Source organism: Bos javanicus, chromosome 11, assembly GCF_032452875.1.
Source record: "Bos javanicus breed banteng chromosome 11, ARS-OSU_banteng_1.0, whole genome shotgun sequence".
In the NCBI taxonomy this organism is placed as follows: domain Eukaryota; kingdom Metazoa; phylum Chordata; class Mammalia; order Artiodactyla; family Bovidae; genus Bos; species Bos javanicus.
In genome coordinates this window covers 44,536,960-44,558,509 of record NC_083878.1, presented here as the reverse complement: position 1 = coordinate 44,558,509, position 21,550 = coordinate 44,536,960, and the positions used below count along the sequence as shown (strand labels likewise).

The 21,550-nt window shown below is 39.8% G+C and overlaps 1 protein-coding gene across 4 annotated transcripts in view; it reads left to right on the top strand.

Moving 5' to 3' along the window:
- LOC133257058 (E3 SUMO-protein ligase RanBP2-like) overlaps positions 1–21,550 on the top strand; it is a 61,341-nt gene that overhangs the window by 7,961 nt on the left and 31,830 nt on the right. For all 4 annotated transcript variants that reach the window (XM_061432516.1, XM_061432518.1, XM_061432517.1 and 1 more), the window contains exons 2-8: positions 9,783–9,850; positions 11,136–11,247; positions 11,887–12,039; positions 15,784–16,014; positions 16,339–16,484; positions 17,958–18,150; positions 20,918–21,005. In XM_061432516.1, the coding sequence (XP_061288500.1) occupies positions 9,783–9,850; positions 11,136–11,247; positions 11,887–12,039; positions 15,784–16,014; positions 16,339–16,484; positions 17,958–18,150; positions 20,918–21,005 (991 nt within the window). The remainder of the gene's footprint in view (positions 1–9,782; positions 9,851–11,135; positions 11,248–11,886; positions 12,040–15,783; positions 16,015–16,338; positions 16,485–17,957; positions 18,151–20,917; positions 21,006–21,550) is intronic.

Here is a 21,550-nt window from a genome sequence, read left to right as displayed (position 1 = left end):
TGCCTTTCTTTGGGATTGGAATGCAAACTGATCTTTTCCAGTCCTGTGGCCACTCCTGAGTTTTCCAAATTTGCTGGCATATTGAGTCCAGAACTTTCACAGCATCATCTTTTAGGATTTGAAATAGCTCATCTGTATTTCCGTCACCTGCAGTAGCTTTGTTCATCATAACAGTTCTTAAGGCCCCCTTGACTTCACATTCCAGGATGTCTGACTCTAGGTTAGTGATCACACCATTGTGGTTATCTAGGTCATTAAGATCTTTTTTTTCTATCAGTTCAGTTCAGTTGCTTAGTCGTGTCCAACTCTTTGCAATCCCATAAACTGCAGCATACCAAGCTTCCCTGTCCATCACCAACTGCTGAAGTCTACCCAAACCCATCTCCATTGAGTCGGTGATGCCATCCAGCCATCTCATGCTATGTCGTCCCCTTCTCCTTCTGCCCTCAATCTTTCCCAGCATCAGGGAAAGATTTTTTTGTATAGTTCTGTGTATTCTTGCCAGCTCTTCTTAATACCGTGTGCTTCTGTTAGATCCATACTGTGTCTGTTCTTTATTGTGCTCTACTTTGCATGAAATGTTCCCTTGGTATCTCTAATTTTCTTGAAGAGATCTCTAGTCTTTCCCATTCTATTGTTTTCCTCTGTTTCTTTGCATTAATCACTGAGGAAGGCTTTCTTATCTCTCCTTGCTTTTCTTTGGAACTCTGCATTCAGATGGGTATATCTTTCCTTTTCTCTGCTTTTTGCTTCTATTCCTTTCTCAGCTATTTGTAAGGCCTCCTCAAAACAGCGATTTTGCCTTGTTGCATTCTTTTTCTTGGGGATGGTTTTGATCACTGACTTGTTCAGTGTTATGAACCTCCATCCATAGTTCTTCAGACACACTATCAGAACTAATCCCTTGAATCTGTCACTTTTTTTTTTTTACTCGGTTTGTTGCTTCTACTGTATAATCGTAAGGGATTTGATTTTGGTCCTACCTGAAAGGCCTTTCAGGATTTGGAATAGCTCAACTGGAATTCTGTCACCTCCACTAGCTTTGTTCGTAGTGATGCTTTCTAAGGCCCATTTGACTTCACATTCCAGGATATCTGGCTCTAGGTCAGTGATCACATCATCATGATTATCTGGGTCATGAAGATCTTTTTTGTACAGTTCTTCTGTGTATTCTTGCCATTTCTTCTTAATATCTTCTGCTTCTGTTAGGTCCATACCATTTCTGTCCTTTATTGAGCCCATCTTTGCACGAAATGTTCCTTTGGTATCTCTGATTTTCTTGAAGAGATCTCTAGTTTTTCCCCTTCTGTTGTTTTCCTCTATTTCTTTGCATTGATCGCTGAGGAAGGCTTTCTTATCTCTTCTTGCTATTCTTTGGAACTCTGCATTCAGATGTTTATATCTTTCCTTTTCTCCTTTGCTTTTCGCTTCTTTTCACAGCTATTTGTAAGTCCTCCCCAGACAGCCATTGTGCTTTTTTGCATTTCTTTTTCATGGGGATGGTCTCAATCCCTGTCTCTTGTACAATGTCACGAACCTCATTCCATAGCTCATCAGGCACTCAATCTATCTAGGCCCTTAAATCTATTTCTCACTTCCAGTGTATAATCATAAGGGATTTGATTTAGGTCATACCTGAATGGTCTAGTGGTTTTCCCTACTTTCTTCAATATCAGTCTGAATTTGGCAATAAGGAATTCATGGTCTGAACCACAGTCAGCTCCTGGTCTTGTTTTTGCTGAGTGTATAGAGCTTCTCCATCTTCGGCTGCAAAGAATAGAATCAGTCTGATTTCTGTGTTGACCATCTGGTGATGTCCATGTGTAGAGTCTTCTCTTGTGTTGTTGGAAGAGGGTGTTTGTTATGACCAGTGCATTTTCTTGGCAAAACTCTATTAGTCTTTGCCCTGCTTCATTCCGTATTCCAAGGCCAAATTTGCCTGTTACTTCAGGTGTGTCTTGACTTCCTACTTTTGCAGGCCAGTCCCCTATAATGAAAAGGACATCTTTTTTGGGTGTTAGTTCCAAAAGGTCTTGTAGGTCTTCATAGAACCGTTCAACTTCAGCTTCTTCAGCGTTACTGGTTGGGGCACAGACTTGAATTACTGTCATCTTGAATGGTTTGTCTTGGAAACAAACAGAGATCATTCTGTCATTTTTGAGATTGCATCCAAGTACTGCATTTCGGACTCTCTTGTTGACCATGATGGCTACTCCATTTCTTCTGAGTGATTCCTGCCCGCAGTAGTAGATATAACGGTCATCTGAGTTAAATTCACCCATTCCAGTCCATTTGAGTTTGCTGATTCCTAGAATGTCGACGTTCACTCTTGCCATCTCTTATTTGACCACTTCCAATTTGCCTTGATTCATGGACCTGACATTCCAGGTTCCTATGCAATACTGCTTTTTACAGCATCGGACCTTGCTTCTATCACCAGTCACATCCACAGCTGGGTATTCTTTTTGCTTTGGCTCCATCCCTTCATTCTTTCAGGAATTATTTTTCCACTGATCTCCAGTAGCATATTGGGCACCTACTGACCTGGGGAGTTTTTCTTTCGGTATCCTATCATTTTGCCTTTTCATACTGTTCATGGGCTTCTCAAGGCAAGAATACTGAAGTGGTTTGCCATTCCTTCTCCAGTCGACCACATTCTGTCAGATCTCTCCACCATGACCCGCCCATCTTGGGTTGCCCCACGGGCATGGCTTAGTTTCATTGAGTTAGAATAGAATAGATATTCTAACTATCTATTAGAATATCTAATCTGGTGATAGAATTCCAGTTGAGCTATTCCAAATCCTGAAAGATGATGCTGTGAAAGTGCTGCACTCAATATGCCAGCAAATTTGGAAAACTCAGCAGTGGCCACAGGACTGAAAAAGGTCAGTTTTCATTCCAATCCCAAAGAAAGGCAATGCCAAAGAATGCTCAAACTACCGCACAATTGCACTCATCTCACACGCTAGTAAAGTAATGCTTAAAATTCTCCAAGCCAGGCTTCAGCAATATGTGAACCGTGAACTTCCTGATGTTCAAGCTGGTTTTAGAAAAGGCAGAGGAACCAGAGATCAAATTGCCAACATCTGCTGGATCATGGAAAAAGCAAGAGAGTTTCAGAAAAACATCTATTTCTGCTTTATTGACTATGCCAAAGCCTTTGACTGTGTGGATCACCATAAACCGTGGAAAATTCTGAAAGAGATGGGAATACCAGACCACCTGATCTGCCTCTTGAGAAATCTGTATGCAGGTCAGGAGGCAACAGTTAGAACTGGACATGGAACAACAGACTGGTTCCAAATAGGAACAGGAGTTCATCAAGGCTGTATATTGTCACCCTGTTTATTTAACTTATATGCAGAGTACGTCATGAGAAACGCTGGACTGGAAGAAACACAAGCTGGAATCAAGATTGCCGGGAGAAATATCAATAACCTCAGATATGCAGATGACACCACCCTTATGGCAGAAAGTGAAGAGGAACTAAAAAGCCTCTTGATGAAGGTGAAAGTGGAGAGTGAAAAAGTTGGCTTAAAGTTCAACATTCAGAAAACTAAGATCATGGCATCCGGTCCCATCACTTCATGGGAAACAGTGGAAACAGTGTCAGACTTTATTTTTCTGGGCTCCAAAATCACTGCAGATGGTGACTGCAGCCATGAAATTAAAAGACGCTTACTCCTTGGAAGAAAACTTATGACCAACCTAGATAGCATATTCAAAAGCAGAGACATTACTTTGCCAACAAAGGTTCGTCTAGTCAAGGCTATGGTTTTTCCTGTGGTCGTGTATGGATGTAAGAGTTGGACTGTGAAGAAGGCTGAGCACCAAAGAATTGATGCTTTTGAACTGTGGTGTTGGAGAAGACTCTTGAGAGTCCCTTGGACTGCAAGGAGATCCAACCAGTCCATTCTGAAGGAGATCAGCCCTGGGATTTCTTTGGAAGGAATGATGCTGAAGCTGAAACTCCAGTACTTTGGCCACCTCACGCGAAGAGTTGACTCATTGGAAAAGACTGATGCTGGGAGGGATTGGGGGCAGGAGGAGAAGGGGACGACAGAGGATGAGATGGCTGGATTGCATCACTGACTCGATGGACATGAGTCTTAGTGAACTCCGGGAGTTGGTGATAGACAGGGAGGCCTGGTGTGCTGCGATTCATGGGGTAGCAAAGAGTCAGACACGACTGAGGGACTGATCTGATCTAATCTGAAAGGCCTAGTGGTTTTTCCTACTCTCTTCAATTTAAGTCTGAATTTTGCAATAACAAGCGTGTAATCTGAGCCACTGTCTGCATAGACCACAATTTTGTTTATCCCTTTATCTGTTGAAGGACAGATAGTTGAGTTGTTTCTGCCTTTTGGCTATTGTAGGTAATGCTGCTGTGGACATGGGTGTGCAGATGTCTATTTGAGATTTTGTTTTTAACTCTTGAATTTGTATCCATGAGTAGAATTGCTGGGTTGTAATCTGGGTTTAGCCTTAGATAAATTGCCAAGTGTTTTCCATAGTGGCTGCACCATTTTATATCTCCATCAGCGGTGTAAGAGGATTTCAATTTCTATACGTGTTTTTTTTTTTTTTTTTTTAAATTATAGCTATCCAGGTGGGGGTTTTTTATTGTGGCTTTGATGTGCATTTTCCTGATTACTAATAATGTTGAGCATCTTCTCATGGCTTATTGGTCATTTGCATATCTTCTTTAGTGCAGTAGCTACCTAAGCCCTTTCCTTTAGGCTTTTCAATTGAATATTTGTCTGTTCTTGAGTTGTAGAAATACTTTCTATATTTTGGATATAATTTCCAAATGTTTTTTCTAATTCTATAAGTTGTCCTTTCACTTTTTTTTGGATTGTCAGTTGATGCAAAATGTTTTTAATTTTAATGAATCTCATTTTACCTGTTGTTTTTGGTGTTATATCTAAGAGTACATTGCCAAATTTGAGCTAATGGAGGTTTAACCCTATGTTTTCTTCTGAGAGTTTTATGGATTTTAGTTCTTAATGTTGACCCATTTTCAGTTAGTTATACGTATACATGGTGTGAGGAAGAGGGTGCAGTTTCATTCTTTTGCACGTTGAAAATCAATTGTATCATCACCGTCTAATGAAGAGACTGTTTTCTTTCCATTGAATAGACTTGGCATGCTTGTCAGAAATTAATTGTCCATAGCTTTATGGATTTGTTTCTGAACTCTCAGTTTTGTTTAGTTGGTCTGTATGTCTCTCCTTAGATCAGTGGCATGTTGTTTTGATTGCTGTAGTCTTATAGTAAGTTTTGCATTGGGGAAGTGGTATGTCTTTCAGCTTTGTTCTATTTCAAGAGTGTGTTTGGGGCCTCTTACAATACCATATGAATTTGAGGATTGACCCTTCTATTTCTTCAAAAAAGGCTGTTGGAATTCTCAAGAGATTGCGTTGAATCTGTAGATTCCTTTGAGTGGTATTCACCCATTGGTTATATTAGGTCATCCTATTCATGAACACACCTTTCCATTTATTTAGGTCTTTAATTCCTTTCAGCAGTGTTTTAAATTTATCAGCATACAGGTTTTTTGCCTCCTTGGGTAACTTTACTCCCAGGTATTTGATTCTTTCATAAGCTTTTGTGACTGGAATTGCTTTATCAGTTCACTCTTCTGCTTGTTCAGCACAGCTGACTGTTGTGTGCTAATCTTGTGTCCTGCAGTGTTGCTGGATTAGTTTTTTAGCTATAGTAGTTTTCTTGTGAATTTTTGGGGACTTTATATAGGATTGCATCATCTATGGATATTGGTAGTTTTGCTACTTCCTTTCAATTCAGTTTTTTTTGTTTTTGTAATTTCTTTTCTGTCTGAAGTTGTTCTGATTAGAACTTCCAACTCTGTTGAATAGAAGCGCTGAAAGCCATTCCTGATCTTAAGGGGAAAGCCTTTATTTAATCTTTCATCCTTGAGTGTAGTGTTGCTATTGGTGTTGTTTAGTCGCTAAGTCATGTCTATCTCTTTTGTGGCCCTATGGACTGTAGCCTGCCAGAAATCCCTCTGTCCATGGGATTTCCCGGGCAAGGATACTGTAGTGGGTTGCCATTTCTTTCTTCAGTGGATCTTCCCAACCCAGATATTGAACTTGCATCTCCTGCTTGGCAGGCAGATTCTTTACCACTGGCACCACCTCGAAAGCCCTGAGCATGGTGTTAGCTGTGAGCTTTTCATTAATGACCTTTATCATGTTGAGGATATTCTTTGCTTTCTGAGAGAATCAGTTTTCTGAGAGAATCAGTTTTCTGAGAATTTTTATCATGAATAAATGTTGGATTTTGTCACATACTGTTTTTCTTTTGATGGCACTTGACATGGTCTTGCAGTTTATTTCCTTTGTTCTTTTAATGTGATGTATTAGTTAACTCATTGTCTTGTATGAAATCAACCTTGCATTCCTGAGACAAAAATCTCTGTTGATTATGGTATACAATAGTTTTAATGTGTTCTTGGTTCATTTTACTGAGGAAAATTTGTGGAAAATTAGAATTAAATTTTTTTTAGTAGACTTACAACAGTTCTAGGTTCAGAGCAAAACTGTAATGAAGGTAGTTTTCCCACATTCGTCCTGCCTGCCCCAGTGTCAGCATTTCCCACAGAATAGAACACTTGTTACAGTTGATGAACTTACAATATTTTCATCTGAAGTCCACGGTTTACCTTAGGGTTCACTCTTGGTGGTGTACAGTCCTGGGTTTTGACAAATGTATAAGGACAGGTATTCATTGTTATTGTGTCATACATAGTAGCTTCGCTGCCCTAAAGATCCTCTGTGTTTTGCTCTTCATACCTTTTTCCCTGCAGGCCCAGGCTACCACTAATGTTTTTAGTGTCTACGTAGTTTTGCCTTTTCCAAAATGTAATATAGTTGGAATCCTAAAAATGTAGCCTTTTGAGATTGGTTTAAGTTTCCTTCATGTCTCTTTATAGCTTTGTTGCCATCTGAAACACCACCTGTTGTGACTCTGTTGTCCTGCCTAGATGGGATTCTTAGAAGCATTCAGTCAGAACCTCACTGATGTTCTGTTTGACTAGGTTGCTCCTCAGGCAAACTCATGCCCCCATTGTCTGAACCATGGTTCCTCTTGTTCTGAGGAGGCTTGTTAAGGAAACAATCATTATCATTAGAGTAGAACCAACCTCTCTCATGAAGGTCTAAACCCAGTTTACATTGAGTGCAGATGTAAACGTAGTTATGTTACTGAGTAAATGATCCAATGGTAGTTCTCTACAAGGATCAAGACATGACCAAAGGTGAGTTCTTTCAATGTTTGACTGCCTAAAGCCAGTACGGTAACTTTTCTGATAACCTCGGCTTAAAACTAAAAAGATCAAAAGGATTGGGAGAACCCAGTTTTAGGATCTTTAATCCTAGTGAAAATCTAGGTAAAATGAGTTTTTCCTGTTTGCTTCACTGGAATTTGACTCTCTACTCAGCTTGGTTTGAGATATACTTGTGTGATGCTCCGATAGGTGTACTGGACCTAACCGCCCATGGTGTACAGGGGAGGTGAGAGGCCCTGGGGGCCCTCCACTTGCTCTGCTTTTCATATCTGTTCCTGTACCAGACATGAGCCACACACACCCTACTGGGTGCTCTTCCTCAGTTGATCCTCAGACTCACTTTCCCCTGGCTCTCCTTTGACTAGGTTAGTGAAAATCTTGGTCATGAATTCATACATGTCTCTGATTAGATGACGAAGCATTGGCTTAAGAGAATCATAGTTACTCTGCCATTTATTTAACTTCATTGAATTTTTTCACTCTGACATTGAATGTACTGGGCAGAAACCATATCATATCAGTACCTACTGTTGCCTTTGTTTAAATTAAACAGACTCCTCAGGACTACCCCAGTTGGAGAGTTGCATTCTGGTTTTAGTCACTGGTTTTAGACCATAGCATGCATGGAGCAGACAAGGTAAAGTTGGAGAGCTAGGCAGATACCGTGTCATGCTAGTCTTTGGTGAGAAATAGGGATATTTTCAAAGTGTAATGGAAGACAAAAAAGGATTTACAGTTGTAAATACACAGTGTCATTTGTGTTACGTTTTGACTAACTTTGAGAGGGAAACAGGAATAGCCATTTCAGTCATCCCACAGAGACGTGATAGCAGGCTTGGACTTTGACAGTAGCATTAGAGATGTAGAAAAACGTGGGTTGAGGTAACCCAGAAGGTAGAACTAACACATCTTGATCATTTGCACATAAGTTTAGAGCTCAGGAGAAGCAAAGACACATATCTGAGTCAGGGTAGTCCTCGGTGAGATGGATTATGTCCCAGATGAGACACCCTGAGAGGGAAGAGGAGTTGGAGAGGAAATGACCACCATGGTAGAAATGAAGTGAGGAGAACCTGTGTTCATTGAAGACATGAAAAGAGTGTTTCAGGAAGATGGGTGCCATTCAGGAGTGTCTTCTGTTCATAAAAGAAGAGAGTTCATAAAAAGGAGAAAATGGAAATACTCCATAGTAAACAGTGGAGCGGTGTTAAATTTTTGCAGTTCACCTGCCCCAGGTAACCACTTCTGCACATTAATCAGGTTTCTAGTCAAGTATCCCCCTTCCCAAGACTTTCCCTCACAAGCTTGTCTCTGTCCCATTGTATAAATTATGTGATGCCTTGTCTGTGCACCTCCACCCTCACCAGCTAAGGGAGAAGAAACTCCCAGCTAGATAGGCACTATTAGGGTGCCTGTGCTTTGTGGGACAAGTACTGATTGTAGCTTTGTCAAAATGAGGTGTTCTATAGAGAACTGATGAGGTGCTGTAAGAGCATTCTGTCCTGCCTCCATGGAGATTACTGTCTGCTTGTCACCCTTCCTGAAGTGCAAGCTTCCTGCTTGAAGACAGACTTTGTTTACTGCCGATTCCCCAGCACTCAGAATGGTGCCTGGAGACTAGTAGGCACAGCAACATCTAACATCCATACTTTTTAGAAATAAAATCAGTAAATGAAAGAATTGCTCTTTTTACATAATACATTGATTTTTATTTTTCTGTGTCCTGTCATTTTCAAAATAAGGTGTTTGATGCTCTGTACTTTTATCATGTGTATATGACGTCATCTGGTGTGCTCCTGCATTCTGGACTTCGGAGCCTGTAGACATAAAAGAACCAGGGTGTGGACTTGGATTATTACCAGGAGAATTAATACCAGGAGAGGCAGATTTTATTTCTGCCTCTCTAACTCCTTGAGTGTAAGATAATGGTCTGTGCAGAGGTCAGTAACGGGACCCGGAAGCCCCAGTGCCTCAGTGGCTCTGCAGTACTTCGTTACTCTTCCCGCATAAAGGCGTGCGTATGGCAGGAGCAGTGAGGTCTCTCTCTGGTGTACTTCTTCTCCGCCAGGAAAGCGGGCTCTGTCTGTTTACTTATCTGTAAAGTGAGAGGAAACCACACAGTTCCTAGGGTTTCTTGTTGATATATAAATTCTTAATTTCTGATGTCATCTTGTCTTTCTTAAATTTGTTTGTTGTTTCATGAGAATTAGATGTAGTTTCATGATTTAAAATATGTATGCATTTCTACAGGCAGTTTTTACCTTTTAAGTGCGAGGTTGCTTGTGTGCTCAGTCTTGTCCAACTCTTTGTCACCCTAGGAACTGTAGCCCACCAGCTCTTCGGTCCATGGGATTTTTTTCAGTCAAGAATACTGAGTGGATGTTAACATTGTTACAACAGATTTTAGTTCTTGTGAAAAACATGCAAAATTTGAAATATGAAGAATAAAATAATTCTTAATTTTTTTTTTTAGAAGTCAATGAAAGGATTCTATTTTGCAAAGCTGTATTATGAAGCTAAAGAATATGATCTTGCTAAAAAGTAAGTACCAAACTGTCATCTGGCATTAAACTTTCTCTAGAGATTGTTCTGGGTTAGAATAAAAGGGAACCGTGCTTACATCTCGATTTCTTTCTGGTTAGCTATCTGCTACTTTCATCAGCTAGAAAATAGCAGTGAGTACAAGACTAAACCAATTCCTGGGTGGGAGAATAGCTTGTGTCAGAGATAACTTTAGTTGACTACTAGTGAGTGATCCTCCAAGGCCAAGAAGGTTGGTGATCTGATCTCCTGATTTTCAGTAGCTTAAAGCTGGAAATTAAGAGGGAGGTAGGCTATTGAAGGCATTGATGGGAAGATGAAAATTTTGTTAAGAAAATGTTAGCACCTTTATTGACCTAACAGCTGTAGTTCCTTACTTTATAAAATGACACTTTTTCCTTCAATGTTGATCTTTGGTCTGATTCTTCCTGTGATAACGTGCACTGGGCCTAGAAGACGCTTGTTTATAATCAAGTCATCTGCATTTGGTGGTATACTGAGTGACTCCTGTGCAGTCCCCTTAGATGTTATTGTTTAAAAGATGAACAGATTATCTTAGTGGTTGTTCGGGAATTAGTGCTCTTTAGTATTTTGCATTATGATAACTTAAAGATTTACTGTAATCACTTTGTAATTTCTCTGCAAAACTTTTTAGTGCTTTACCAAAGTGTAATAGAAAAAAAGGTAGAACTTACATGTTCATTTCTTATGAGTGGGTAGCACTGAGGGAAACTTTTGGTGAATGTAGCGTTTAATGATAGAGTGAGTGTGTCCTTGACTTTGTGTGTGTGTGTATATAGATGTCGTCGACTGTTTATGTGTGTGTATAGGTGCTCTTTACTGTGTGTTTGTGTCTAGGTGCTTTCAACTCTGTGTGTGTGTATGTCTAGGTGCTGTCAACTGTGTGTATGTCTAGGTGCTGTCAACTGTGTGTGTAGGTGGTGCTATTGACTGTGTGTGTGTGTCTAGGTGCTATCAACTTTGTGTATGTGTAGGTGCTGTCGACTTTGTGCGTGTGTGTGTATAGGTGCTATCGACTTTGTGTCTAGGTGCTGTTGACTGTGTGTGTGTGTGTGTGTGTGTGTGTGTCTAGGTGCTGTCTGTTTCTTCCTGTGGATGCTTCTGAATTGTCTGCATACTCTGCTCTAAGTAAATAGTGATGTTCAGCAGAAAACAGTAGAAATTAGTTTAGTGGTTGCTTAGAGTAAGATATTCTCTCTGCATTTAAACACAGTTCTAAATGTGGTATTTTAAAGATTGTTTTTATATTATTATTTCTGAACAGATATATATCTACATATATTAATGTGCAAGAAAGGGATCCCAAAGCTCACAGATTTCTCGGTCTTCTTTACGAAGTGGAGGAAAACATAGAGAAAGCTGTTGAATGTTACAAGGTAAATAAACTGTGTAAGGTTAGAACATAACCACACTCATAATGTCCAGGTTAATTGAGGTAGTAAGTAATTCAGGTACGTTTTATGGATGTCTTGAAAACAAGCACTCATATCATCATACTATTAAGCAAAACAGCTTGAAACAGATTTTAAAATATTTGGCCCAAAGAGTGCTGTATTTTGTCATGGAGAGGTTAGCACTTGGAAAAGATTATTAATACTTGTAAATTTTAAGTTTACCATGGTGAGAAATGCATGGTTCCTTTTCTCCCCTCCTTCCTTTTCTTTTTTGCATTTACCAAATAAAAAAATTTTTATTCATTTTCTAAAAACTTGCAGACAGTTTAATTTTTTTTTAATTTTATTTTATTTTTAAACTTTACAAATTGTGTTAGTTTGCCAAATATCAAAATGAATCCGCCACAGGTATACATGTGTTCCCCATCCTGAACCCTCCTCCCTCCTCCCTCCCCATACCATCCCTCTGGGTCGTCCCAGTGCACCAGCCCCAAGCATCCATAACGTGTTGTCATTTAGAAATAGAGTTTGTAATGGAGTACTTGTTAAGTTTTTAAATTTTGTGTATGAGTGTACAGACTTTAGGAATCCTACTAATTTCTTAATTGTTTTTGGTATCAGCGTTCAGTGGAATTAAACCCAACACAGAAAGATCTTGTGTTGAAGATTGCAGAATTGCTCTGTAAAAATGATGTTACTGATGGAAGAGCTAAATACTGGGTTGAACGAGCAGCTAAACTTTTTCCAGGAAGTCCTGCAATTTATAAACTAAAGGTAAAAAACTAAAGAAAACAAAGCATATAATAAAAGCAGTCAGAGAAAACTTAAAGACACAGCTATTGCTGGTACTTGGAATTTCAATGACTTAAGTAGTAAGCTGTAAACTGGTGTGTGTGGAGGTAAGGGGCATCCTAGGGGAATAGACCTCTAGTTGTGTGTAAGTCTGGGGGTGTGACAGAAGAGCTGTGACCATCGGCAGTAGCACCGCAGTGTGCATGAGCAGAGTAGTTGCCGCTGTGGAGGCGATGGCCATTCCACAGTATATGAGGCGTCACGGTGTGTTGTTTCACCAGCACCCAGTTTGCTTTCCAAGTGGCATCTCATCTATCTTCGCAGTGATTACTGTATTAGGGATTTTACTGTTCCTTAGCTATTAGTAGATGGTGGAGCTGAGAATTATTATAAATTGAGCTCTATTATAAAACTTTCACTTAATTGGGTGCAAATTACCCAGAAGGTGACAGTTTCAAAGAACCGTTATATAAATTTGAGAAGGACTGTGTTACAGGATAGTGAGGTTTTCAAGCAAAAGTTAAAAGTTTCTCTAGTGTGTTATAGATGACTACTAAAAGTGATAGAAATGTGTTGCTAATGTATTAACTGGCTCTGCATGTTATTCTTTACTGAGTGAAATATAGTTTACTAGGAGACTTTTTGGAGAAAGACTGTCCAAAATGTGCTAGACAAACAGAATTTTAACTGTAATTTTAATTGTCTGTTGGTTCCCCCTGCCATGCAGCTTATTTGATCTTCGTTCCCCAACCAGGGATTGAAACCAGGGCCCCTGCAGGAAGAGCACTGAGTCCTAACCACTGGACTTTCGGGGAATTCTCATATATATTCTTTTTAAAAGGACCCCCATCCCTCATTTATAAATGTTTCCAGTAGAATTTTTTTAATGTTTTTTATTGAAATAGAGATTTTTCTCAGGAAGTTGGAGAGGTTGTACAGAAAGGTCCTGAGTGTGCTCCATCCAAACAGAAACACAGAATTTCCCCCAAAAGTAAATGGTTCAATGGTGGTTCCATCTTGGTGTGACTGTCGAACAGTCACTGCAGGGTTTGGCATGGGTGCAGTACACGTGTAGTTCTTGTTCCACCCGTCACGTGTAGACATGCGTATCTAGCACTGCATCACCATGGGGCTGTCTTTCATGCCTCCATTTTTGTGGTCACATCTATCTCTCCTTAGCTTCTGCCAACTGGTAATTTGTTCTCTGTCTTTATAATTTGTAACTAAAAAATGTCATATGATAGAAGCAGGCATCATGTGACCTTTTGCAGTTGGCTCTTCATTCTGCATGGTGCCCTTGAGACCTTTCAAGTTGTGTGTGTCAGGATAGGTTCCTTCCTTTTTGCCGAGTAGTATGTACTCATACTGGTGTGTTCCACCGGTGAACCATTTACTTTGGGGGGAAATTCTGTGTTTCCAATTTTTAGCTATTACATATCAGGTATAAACAATTGTGTACAGATTTTTAAATAAAAAATGTCTTTAAAAGCCATGGAGATGAATACTAGTAACATTATTTTTTTTCTCTCCCTGTGATAAGCACCTGGGTTTTAAGTATTAATCAAAAATGTTGTTTCATAGTGCAGATTTCTTTGCTTTATTAGTATGTTTGTTTTATGCCTCAAACATAATTTTTCACTGGTCATGACTTTCTTCATTGGCTACAAGAGTCCATTCCGTCTGGTGACAGTGATGTTATGGACTATGTGTATAATGGGGAGAGGATTATTTTCTTGCAGTGTAACAAAAGTTTAATTGTTTGTGAAGCATCCTGATTTTCTTTAATGACTTTAAAAATACTGTTGTCTAAAACTAATAAATCTTATGTCAGATTTTTTTCCTGGAACTTTTGGACTAGAAATCCATGAAATTTATAACTATTAAGCAGAGTAATTCTGTTTCTCCTAGAAGTTGAAGCTTACTTAAAATAAATAGTTTTTTTGGCACTTCTTTAATGAACAAAAATATCATTGACAGAAAGGCTTTCTTTTGGGTTTGAGAGTAGTTTTTGAAAAACATCTGTAATGGGGCTGATCTTTTACCTAATTTTAAACATGTAATTGATGTCTAGGGGTTCTTTGCAGTTACAGACCAGGTGTAAGTTTATGGAACTGGTCCAGGAGGAGACTGATGAGGAGCGAGGTTCACTGGGCGGTGGGCGGGAGGAGAGTGCAGGAAGGGGAAGTGGAGCTTACAGGCCATGGCTTCCATTTTCTCCATGGAGGATGAGTGGAGATCCTAAAGAGAGGGTCAGAGGAAAGAGGAGTACGAAGTAAACTCTTCAGGGAGTGAAGAAAATGAGTCTTTAGAAGTAAACTAGGACTTTTTTCTAGGCATTGCCAGTCTGGTGGTTTGAGATTATGAAGGTGAATCAGTTGGCCTGGTTGTAATTCCCCATGCTCCCAGATGCCCTACACATGCTCATCTGTTAGTGCACAGGGGTGGAGACTGCAGGGAAGGGGGCTTCCAGGAGGGGCAGAGAGAGCTAGCTGAGGGTTCTATCTGTAAGTAGGGAGTGACTGGATGCAAGACTCTGGTGTTTTAGCTTGACAGGGAAGGAAAGTGTATGTGTGTGTTTTATGGAAAATTAAAAGGACCTTTTCATGCGGTAGAGGCAGGGGATGTGGCAGTGAGGCTGTGCTGGCCCCAGGGAGGTGAGAAAATGAGGGGGTGTTGTGGTCTGAGTGATTGGTTCAGAGTATAGATTTTGCCACATGGATGGCTGGGGCTGGTGTCGAGTGGTGAAGGTGAAGCTGTTAAACAGCAGGGTGGCCAGGCTGTCCTGTGTCTTGTGCTGCTGGTAGTGATGTATCTTAGGGATGAACGAAGGTTCATGATGTATCTTAGGGATGAACGATGGAGAAGGCAATGGCACCCCACTCTAGTACTCTTGCCTGGAAAATCCCGTGGATGGAGGAGCCTAGTAGGCTGCAGTCCATGGGGTCGCTAAGAGTCAGACACGACTGAGCAACTTCACTTTCACTTTTCACTTTCATGCATTGGAGAAGGAAATGGCAACCCACTCCAGTGTTCTTGCCTGGAGAATCCCATGGACGAGGGAGCCTGGTGGGCTGCCGTCTATGGGGTCACACAGAGTCGGACACGACTAAAGTGACTTAGCAGCAGCAGGGATGAACGAAGTTCTGTTCCAGGTGCTGATAAGGAGTGGGAGGCATGGCCGGATATCACATCCTTTAGTAAAATGTTATAAACAGGTTTGGGGGAGGAGGGGCATGATCAGGTGATGACACTGGGAGTGAGTCAGTCACCACCTCCTCCACCTGTACATAGTCTAGCAGATAAGTGATGGCAGCTGTCTTGGAATGGGACTCTCGTTCAGTAAGGGGGAAGGTGAAGACCAAGAAGATGGTGGCATAGTAGGAGCTCCACAGTAGGAGAAGTGGGAACGGGGACTGAGCAGCCTTAGGGAGATCCAGAGCACATGGAAGGTGAGGACACGTGGGTGCAAGGGTCCCTTCTGGTCGTGACAGGTATGCAGGGATGTTCTGAGCTGAGTCCAGGCCCTCCTGCAGCTGTGTAATCCCAGATGTTTCTCTCCATGTATTTTCTGGAGGTTGAGCTTCTGGAAATGACTGAGGGCACTAATGAGGTATGTAGGGTGGGAATTGACTAAAGCCAGACACAGTGGGATGGTGCTCATAGGAGCACCATGATGTTTTTAAAATTGCACAGATGTTTCTCTAATTAATGGTTCTTTATAAATAGGAACAGCTTTTAGATTGTAAAGGTGAAGATGGATGGAATAAACTTTTCGACTTGATTCAGTCAGAACTTTATGCAAGGCCTGATGATGTCCACGTGAACATCCGACTGGTGGAGCTGTATCGCTCCAACAGCAGGCTGAGAGATGCTGTGGCCCACTGCCACCAGGCAGAGAGGAACACAGCTCTGCGGTCAAGTTTAGAGTGGAATTCCTGTGTAGTACAGACCCTTAAGGTAGGTAAGGGCTGTTGGGTCTCACAATTACCGTATTTCCCTTTGTATTTAACCACTGCACTCCATGACCTAAGTCTCTTTCGTTTATGTGTAGCAGCTGTGAAATGAGCTGATTTTACCAGGAAGATTTCAATTTATAATGAGTGGATTCAAGAGATAGATATGAGAAATATGTTTGTGTATTTTTTGGTGTTTTTGTAGGCTAATCTAAAACCAACATGGTTTTTCAGCCTGTGAATGGGCAAAGGGGTTTGTAGTCGTAAAACACTCAGTTTTGTAACACATGATACAGTTTCGTAACTTAGAGTTCTTTTTGCACAACAGGAATACCTGGAATCTTCACAGTGTTTGGAGTCTGATAAAAGTAACTGGCGAGCAACCAGTCAGGACTTACTTATAGCCTATGCTAACCTGATGCTTCTCACGCTGTCCATGAGAGATGCGCAGGAGAGCAGAGAATTGCTGGAGAGGTAGGCCGACCTAGAGAGAGCACTTCAGTGTAAATTACAGATGTCTGTTTGTGTTCATTCGTCTAAACAACTTAATGTCATTATTTTTTCTGTAATGTCCAGAGGTAATACTTAATAATATGGTGAACTACTTAGAAGGAATCTTCTTTTGGGGCAGTATTATATTATAATTGGTTTTGTGAAACTCTGATTCTTAGAGAACTCTATTACTGTTCTTGATTAAGTTACTCTTGTAATTAAACGTTTAGTTTTGGAATGCTTAGTAAAGAGTTGAGTCTGAAAATGCACATCCTCGTTGCTCTTCCATAATTCTGAGGACCAGTGTCTCCATTTGATTAAAATAAATTCCACTGAACAGACACGTCACTTGGATTTGTATGTCAATTTAGAGCTTGTGGGCTAAACCAGGCTCACCACCTGCCTGCTTGTGAGTGGGGCTCCCCTGACACAGCCGATCTCCTGCTGTGTCAGCTGTGTGCTCGCGCACTGCAGCGGTAGAGGCGAGCCCTGTGGCAGAGCTGCTGTGCCCACAGAGCCACATCAGCATGGGGTCCGTAATGAACAAGGTTGCTGCTCCTTGGTGTACACTCATATTCTGAAAAGTAATGGTTCCTCCCCCATCTCACATGGCAGGGAGTTCTTTACACTGGGGTGTAGGAGAGTAAGTCGTTTTCTTGAGGAAGTACTTGGTGTCTTCATATAGGTAGTATGAGGGAGTAGCCAAAAAGACTCAATCAAACTTTCTGATGATTTTAGAAAATATTTATGGTTGGGGGGAAGTAGGCATGGTTATATACTTAAAAACTTTTGGTCCCATGAGAAAGTGGTGAGGAAGAAGATTTCTTAGTGCTATGATACTACTACTACACATACCCCTTGGAGGAGTCTTGACACCCTCTGCAAGTTCCAGAAATTCACAGGCTAGAAGAAATAATCTGTTACTCAGATTTCTTATTATAATCTACTTCAAAATCATTCTTCACATTTCTATTGTTTGCTTTTGATTTTCTTAGAAAATGAAGATTTTGAGGACCATTAGGATTAAAAAGTACTGATTAGTACGTAGATTACAAATAATAGTAAGAATTATAATTAACTCTGTAGTTAAATGTACAGTAAAAGCAGTTTTCATCTTGATAATGGCATGTGTCTTAGTTGTTTACTTATAATGTGAAATGGCATGTTTATTTTGAGAAATTTCAACTTTGAATTAAATAATGAAACCATATGATCAAGAAGATGTTTTGGAATAAGACATTCTGGAGGTTAAAAACGCTTGAAATATAGGAAGTATGTTGAATAACACGAAGCACTTGATTCGTAATTCATAAAACAGAATGGATTGTTGGGATTTAGATGTGGAAGGTGATGCTTGAAGTAAATTCCTTTCTCAGTTTTATTTAGGATTAAATAATGACATGGATTATTCACAGTGTAGTAGTTTAACACCTGTTTAATACTTTAATATTCCAGTTTTGATAGCGCTCTTCAGTCTGTGAAGTTTTGTGCAGGTGGAAACGAGGAGCTCTCAGCCACGTTCCTGGAAGTGAGAGGCCATTTCTACATGCACGCTGGGTCCCTGCTGCTGAAGATGGGCCAGCACAGTGACGTGCAGTGGCGCGCGCTCTCGGAGCTGGCTGCGCTCTGCTATCTCATAGCCTTCCAGGTAATCGCCCCCTGTCTGGCGTGCCGTTGACCTTTCAGTGAGACTTGATTGTACTTCACATGGGGTATGTCCTGGTATGTGGTGAAAATGGGAAGAAATATGTACAAAGTTAAAATGAAATACTTTGGGGGAAAGAATAACAAGATTTATTAATATACAGTACTAGTGAGGCGGGTGAGACAGGTACACTAATGCATTGCCGGTGGCAGTTGGCATTGCTTTGACTGTTTGGAAGATCGTTTTGAAGAATTTGATCTTTTACTGTACCATTTCTGGGAACCTGCAAGGAAATAGTCTCAAGTATGGATAAAACATGATTCAAAAAGATACACATAACTTGAATGAAAATCTAATCAGTAAGTCAATTTGGGGGCATGGTTACATAAGCTGTGATAGAAGACTATTTACCCTAACTTTTAATATGTTAATTGGAAACTTAATTTTTAATATATATACAACATTAACAGTTGTATACACTACTAAGTATACTAGTAAGTACTTAGTAGTAGTACTTATTTATTACTTATTAGTATTTATTACTAATTTATTAGTAATAAATACTAATAAGTATATACTACACAGCAGTATACTTATTCATCCTCAGAAACATGAAACAACTTTATGCATAGAAAGTGACATAAAGAGAATATGCCAGAATGTGAGCCTTTGTTTTTAGATGATGAGATGTTGGCTCTTGCCCTCCCCTCATCCATTTTTGCAGTTTTAATGTTTTCTTAGTGAGCTTGCATCATTTCTGATCTGAAAAGAAATGAGCAGTCTTCCACAAAGTGGATTATTCCTAGCTTGTAGAAATTGTTAGCTTTAGAGAATAATCGTTTGCTTGAGAGAAAGAAAAAGGGTTTCACTGTAAAATGACTGTTGGAGGCTATTGCTTTTTCTAGTTAACATACTTAGGCCTTTTAAAACCTGTTGAGGGGCAGTCCACAGTGCTGCTGTTAGCTCAGCAGAAGCATTTTGTTCATAAGGAATTTATTAGTGAAAAGTAGTGAAGTTAATGAAGTTTGCTAATCTGTATAAGCATTAAACTGTTATGATTAATATTTTTAAAGAATTATCAAGTAGCTAACAGTTCTCTTTAATGGACATTGTAATGTATTAAATTTTTTAAATGGATATTTTTATGTTGACACAGTCAATTGCTCTAAACATTGGCCTTTTAAAAATTGAAGTATTGTTGATGTACAATGTTGTGTAGGTTACAGGTATGTAGTACAATGATTCACGATTTTTAAAGATTATACTCTGTTCATAGTTATAAAATATTGGCTGCATTTCCTGTGTTGTATATTATACCCTTGTAGCTTATTTTATACACAGTAGTTTGCACCTCTTCACTCTGATACCCTCCCCCTCCTCCCAACAGTAACCACTAGTCTCTGTTCTCTATATCTGTGAGTCTATTTCTTTTTTGTTGTATTTATTAGTTTGTTGTATTCAACTTTGACCTTTTTAAATAGTAAAAACTACATCTCCCTCCTGATTGATTCTGCAGGCTGTTTGAATGGTAGGGTTTTCAGCCCCTTGATCAGGGACTGCAGTAGTTCTAGTGAGTTCAGTTGGTCTCTGACTTATTATTGTCTGACTAAAAACAGTGGCTTGACAGTTGTGTGACAGTGATACCCATTCAGTAAAAACTCCACTTTGAGTTTTGAATTCCAATATTTCCATATCAGCACAGAAAACATAGGCTGAGTACAACACTGTTATTTATTCTGATGCTTGGATGTTATTTCATTCTATAGATGTACCATAGTTTGGGTTTCATTAAACTGATGCCCTAAAACCGAGATATTGTTATGCTACTTCAAAATAATTCTGCAGTGACTAGCTTGTGCCATTTCCCATGTGAAAATTTGGAGGTGGAATGAGTTTGAGTGATGGATGGCAGGATCAGTGTCTATCTGTGCATTTATAATATTTTGAGTTATTGCCAAATTTCCAGTCTCACAGAGGTTGTATCAAATTATACTGCCATTCCCAGTGTAAGAAAATTACTAGAGGTTTAACAGCACTGCACCTACCATCTGTGTAGTTACTTTCAGGATGATAAATGTTCATTGGCTGGGACTAAACATGTTCAGTGATGGACAGTTGCAGCTTTTCAAGGTAGCCTGTTTTATTTTTAGATAATTTGGTTCTTAGTGCTTCCTTACATGGAGTAAAAATATTTCTCAAGCCGCTACCCATTGGTGATGTTTTTTTTCTTTTGGTGTTCCCTTCTTTTACAAGATAATTTTCTTAATACTCGATGGCAGCTGTCATCTTCTCACCATTCTGTTTACTTGTCGTTCTTCCACCTCTTCTTCATAGCACAGGACTTGGAGCCCTTTTCTTGTCTAGGTTGTTCCTGTTACACTGCTGGTCTCTCAGGTGGTCTGCGCTCTGGAAGGGTGTGGTATTTCCATGTGGGGGGTCCAGTGCCGGGTGGTGTAGAGCTGTCGTCCCAGGCTGCTCCCAGTCTATCTGTGCAAGGCAGAAAAGGTCTCCAACCAGATGTTCTTGTTTCCCCAGCTGTAACTCCAACATGTTCTTAATAGAAAGTAATTTCTCAGACATGCTCTTTGTAGGCATCTTTTCTAGATTATCTAAATTCCCCAGTTCCCGATGTTTTGCAGTTGGATTCCCAACTCTCTTTAACCGTTGGCTGTTTATTCATTATTGAAGAAAAGTACAGTGTAATAGAAAGGAACATTTTACTATTAGAAATGTATCACTAAATTAAGATTTTTGATTCTAAAATGATTAGATTCCAAGACCAAAGACTAAATTAATAAAAGGAGAAGCTGGACAAAGCCTACTGGAAATGATGGCCTATGATCGTCTGAGCCAATCAGGTACTGGTAACATTTAACTGATTTTATTTTAAAAAGAAAAAAGAACTTTTTCCTTTTTGAACACAGAAAAAGACACAGCTAGTGTCTTCTCTCTGCCCAGGAGATAATTTGTTAGAATTTTTTCCCCTTGCCGTATTGAATTAGGGAGAGAGAGGAGAGAACAAATGATAAAAAATGGTAAATGATAAAAAATATTCTTTAAAAGGAACAAATATTGTTTGCTCCTGTGTGGAGAAACTCCTTAACCCATCCTTAATCTAGCTGCTAGAATCTCCATCCAGAACATTTTACAGCACTTCTTGACCTAAGAATAAGTTATTGGTTTTCTAGCCACTGGGGATAAAAGGTAAAAAAGTTAGGGATCTCTCTCTTCAGGAGCTGACAACTTAGAAACAAAGACAGAAGGTGTATATTCACATTCTGTTAGGTTGTTGGAATTTGTAGATTTATTCCCAATTCTTACTATTTGGGTTGGATCCTAAAGGTCTGTTACACTCTCTGGCTTTCCTAAGGCACAAACTTGAAAGTGTTCAGGTAGCCAGTGA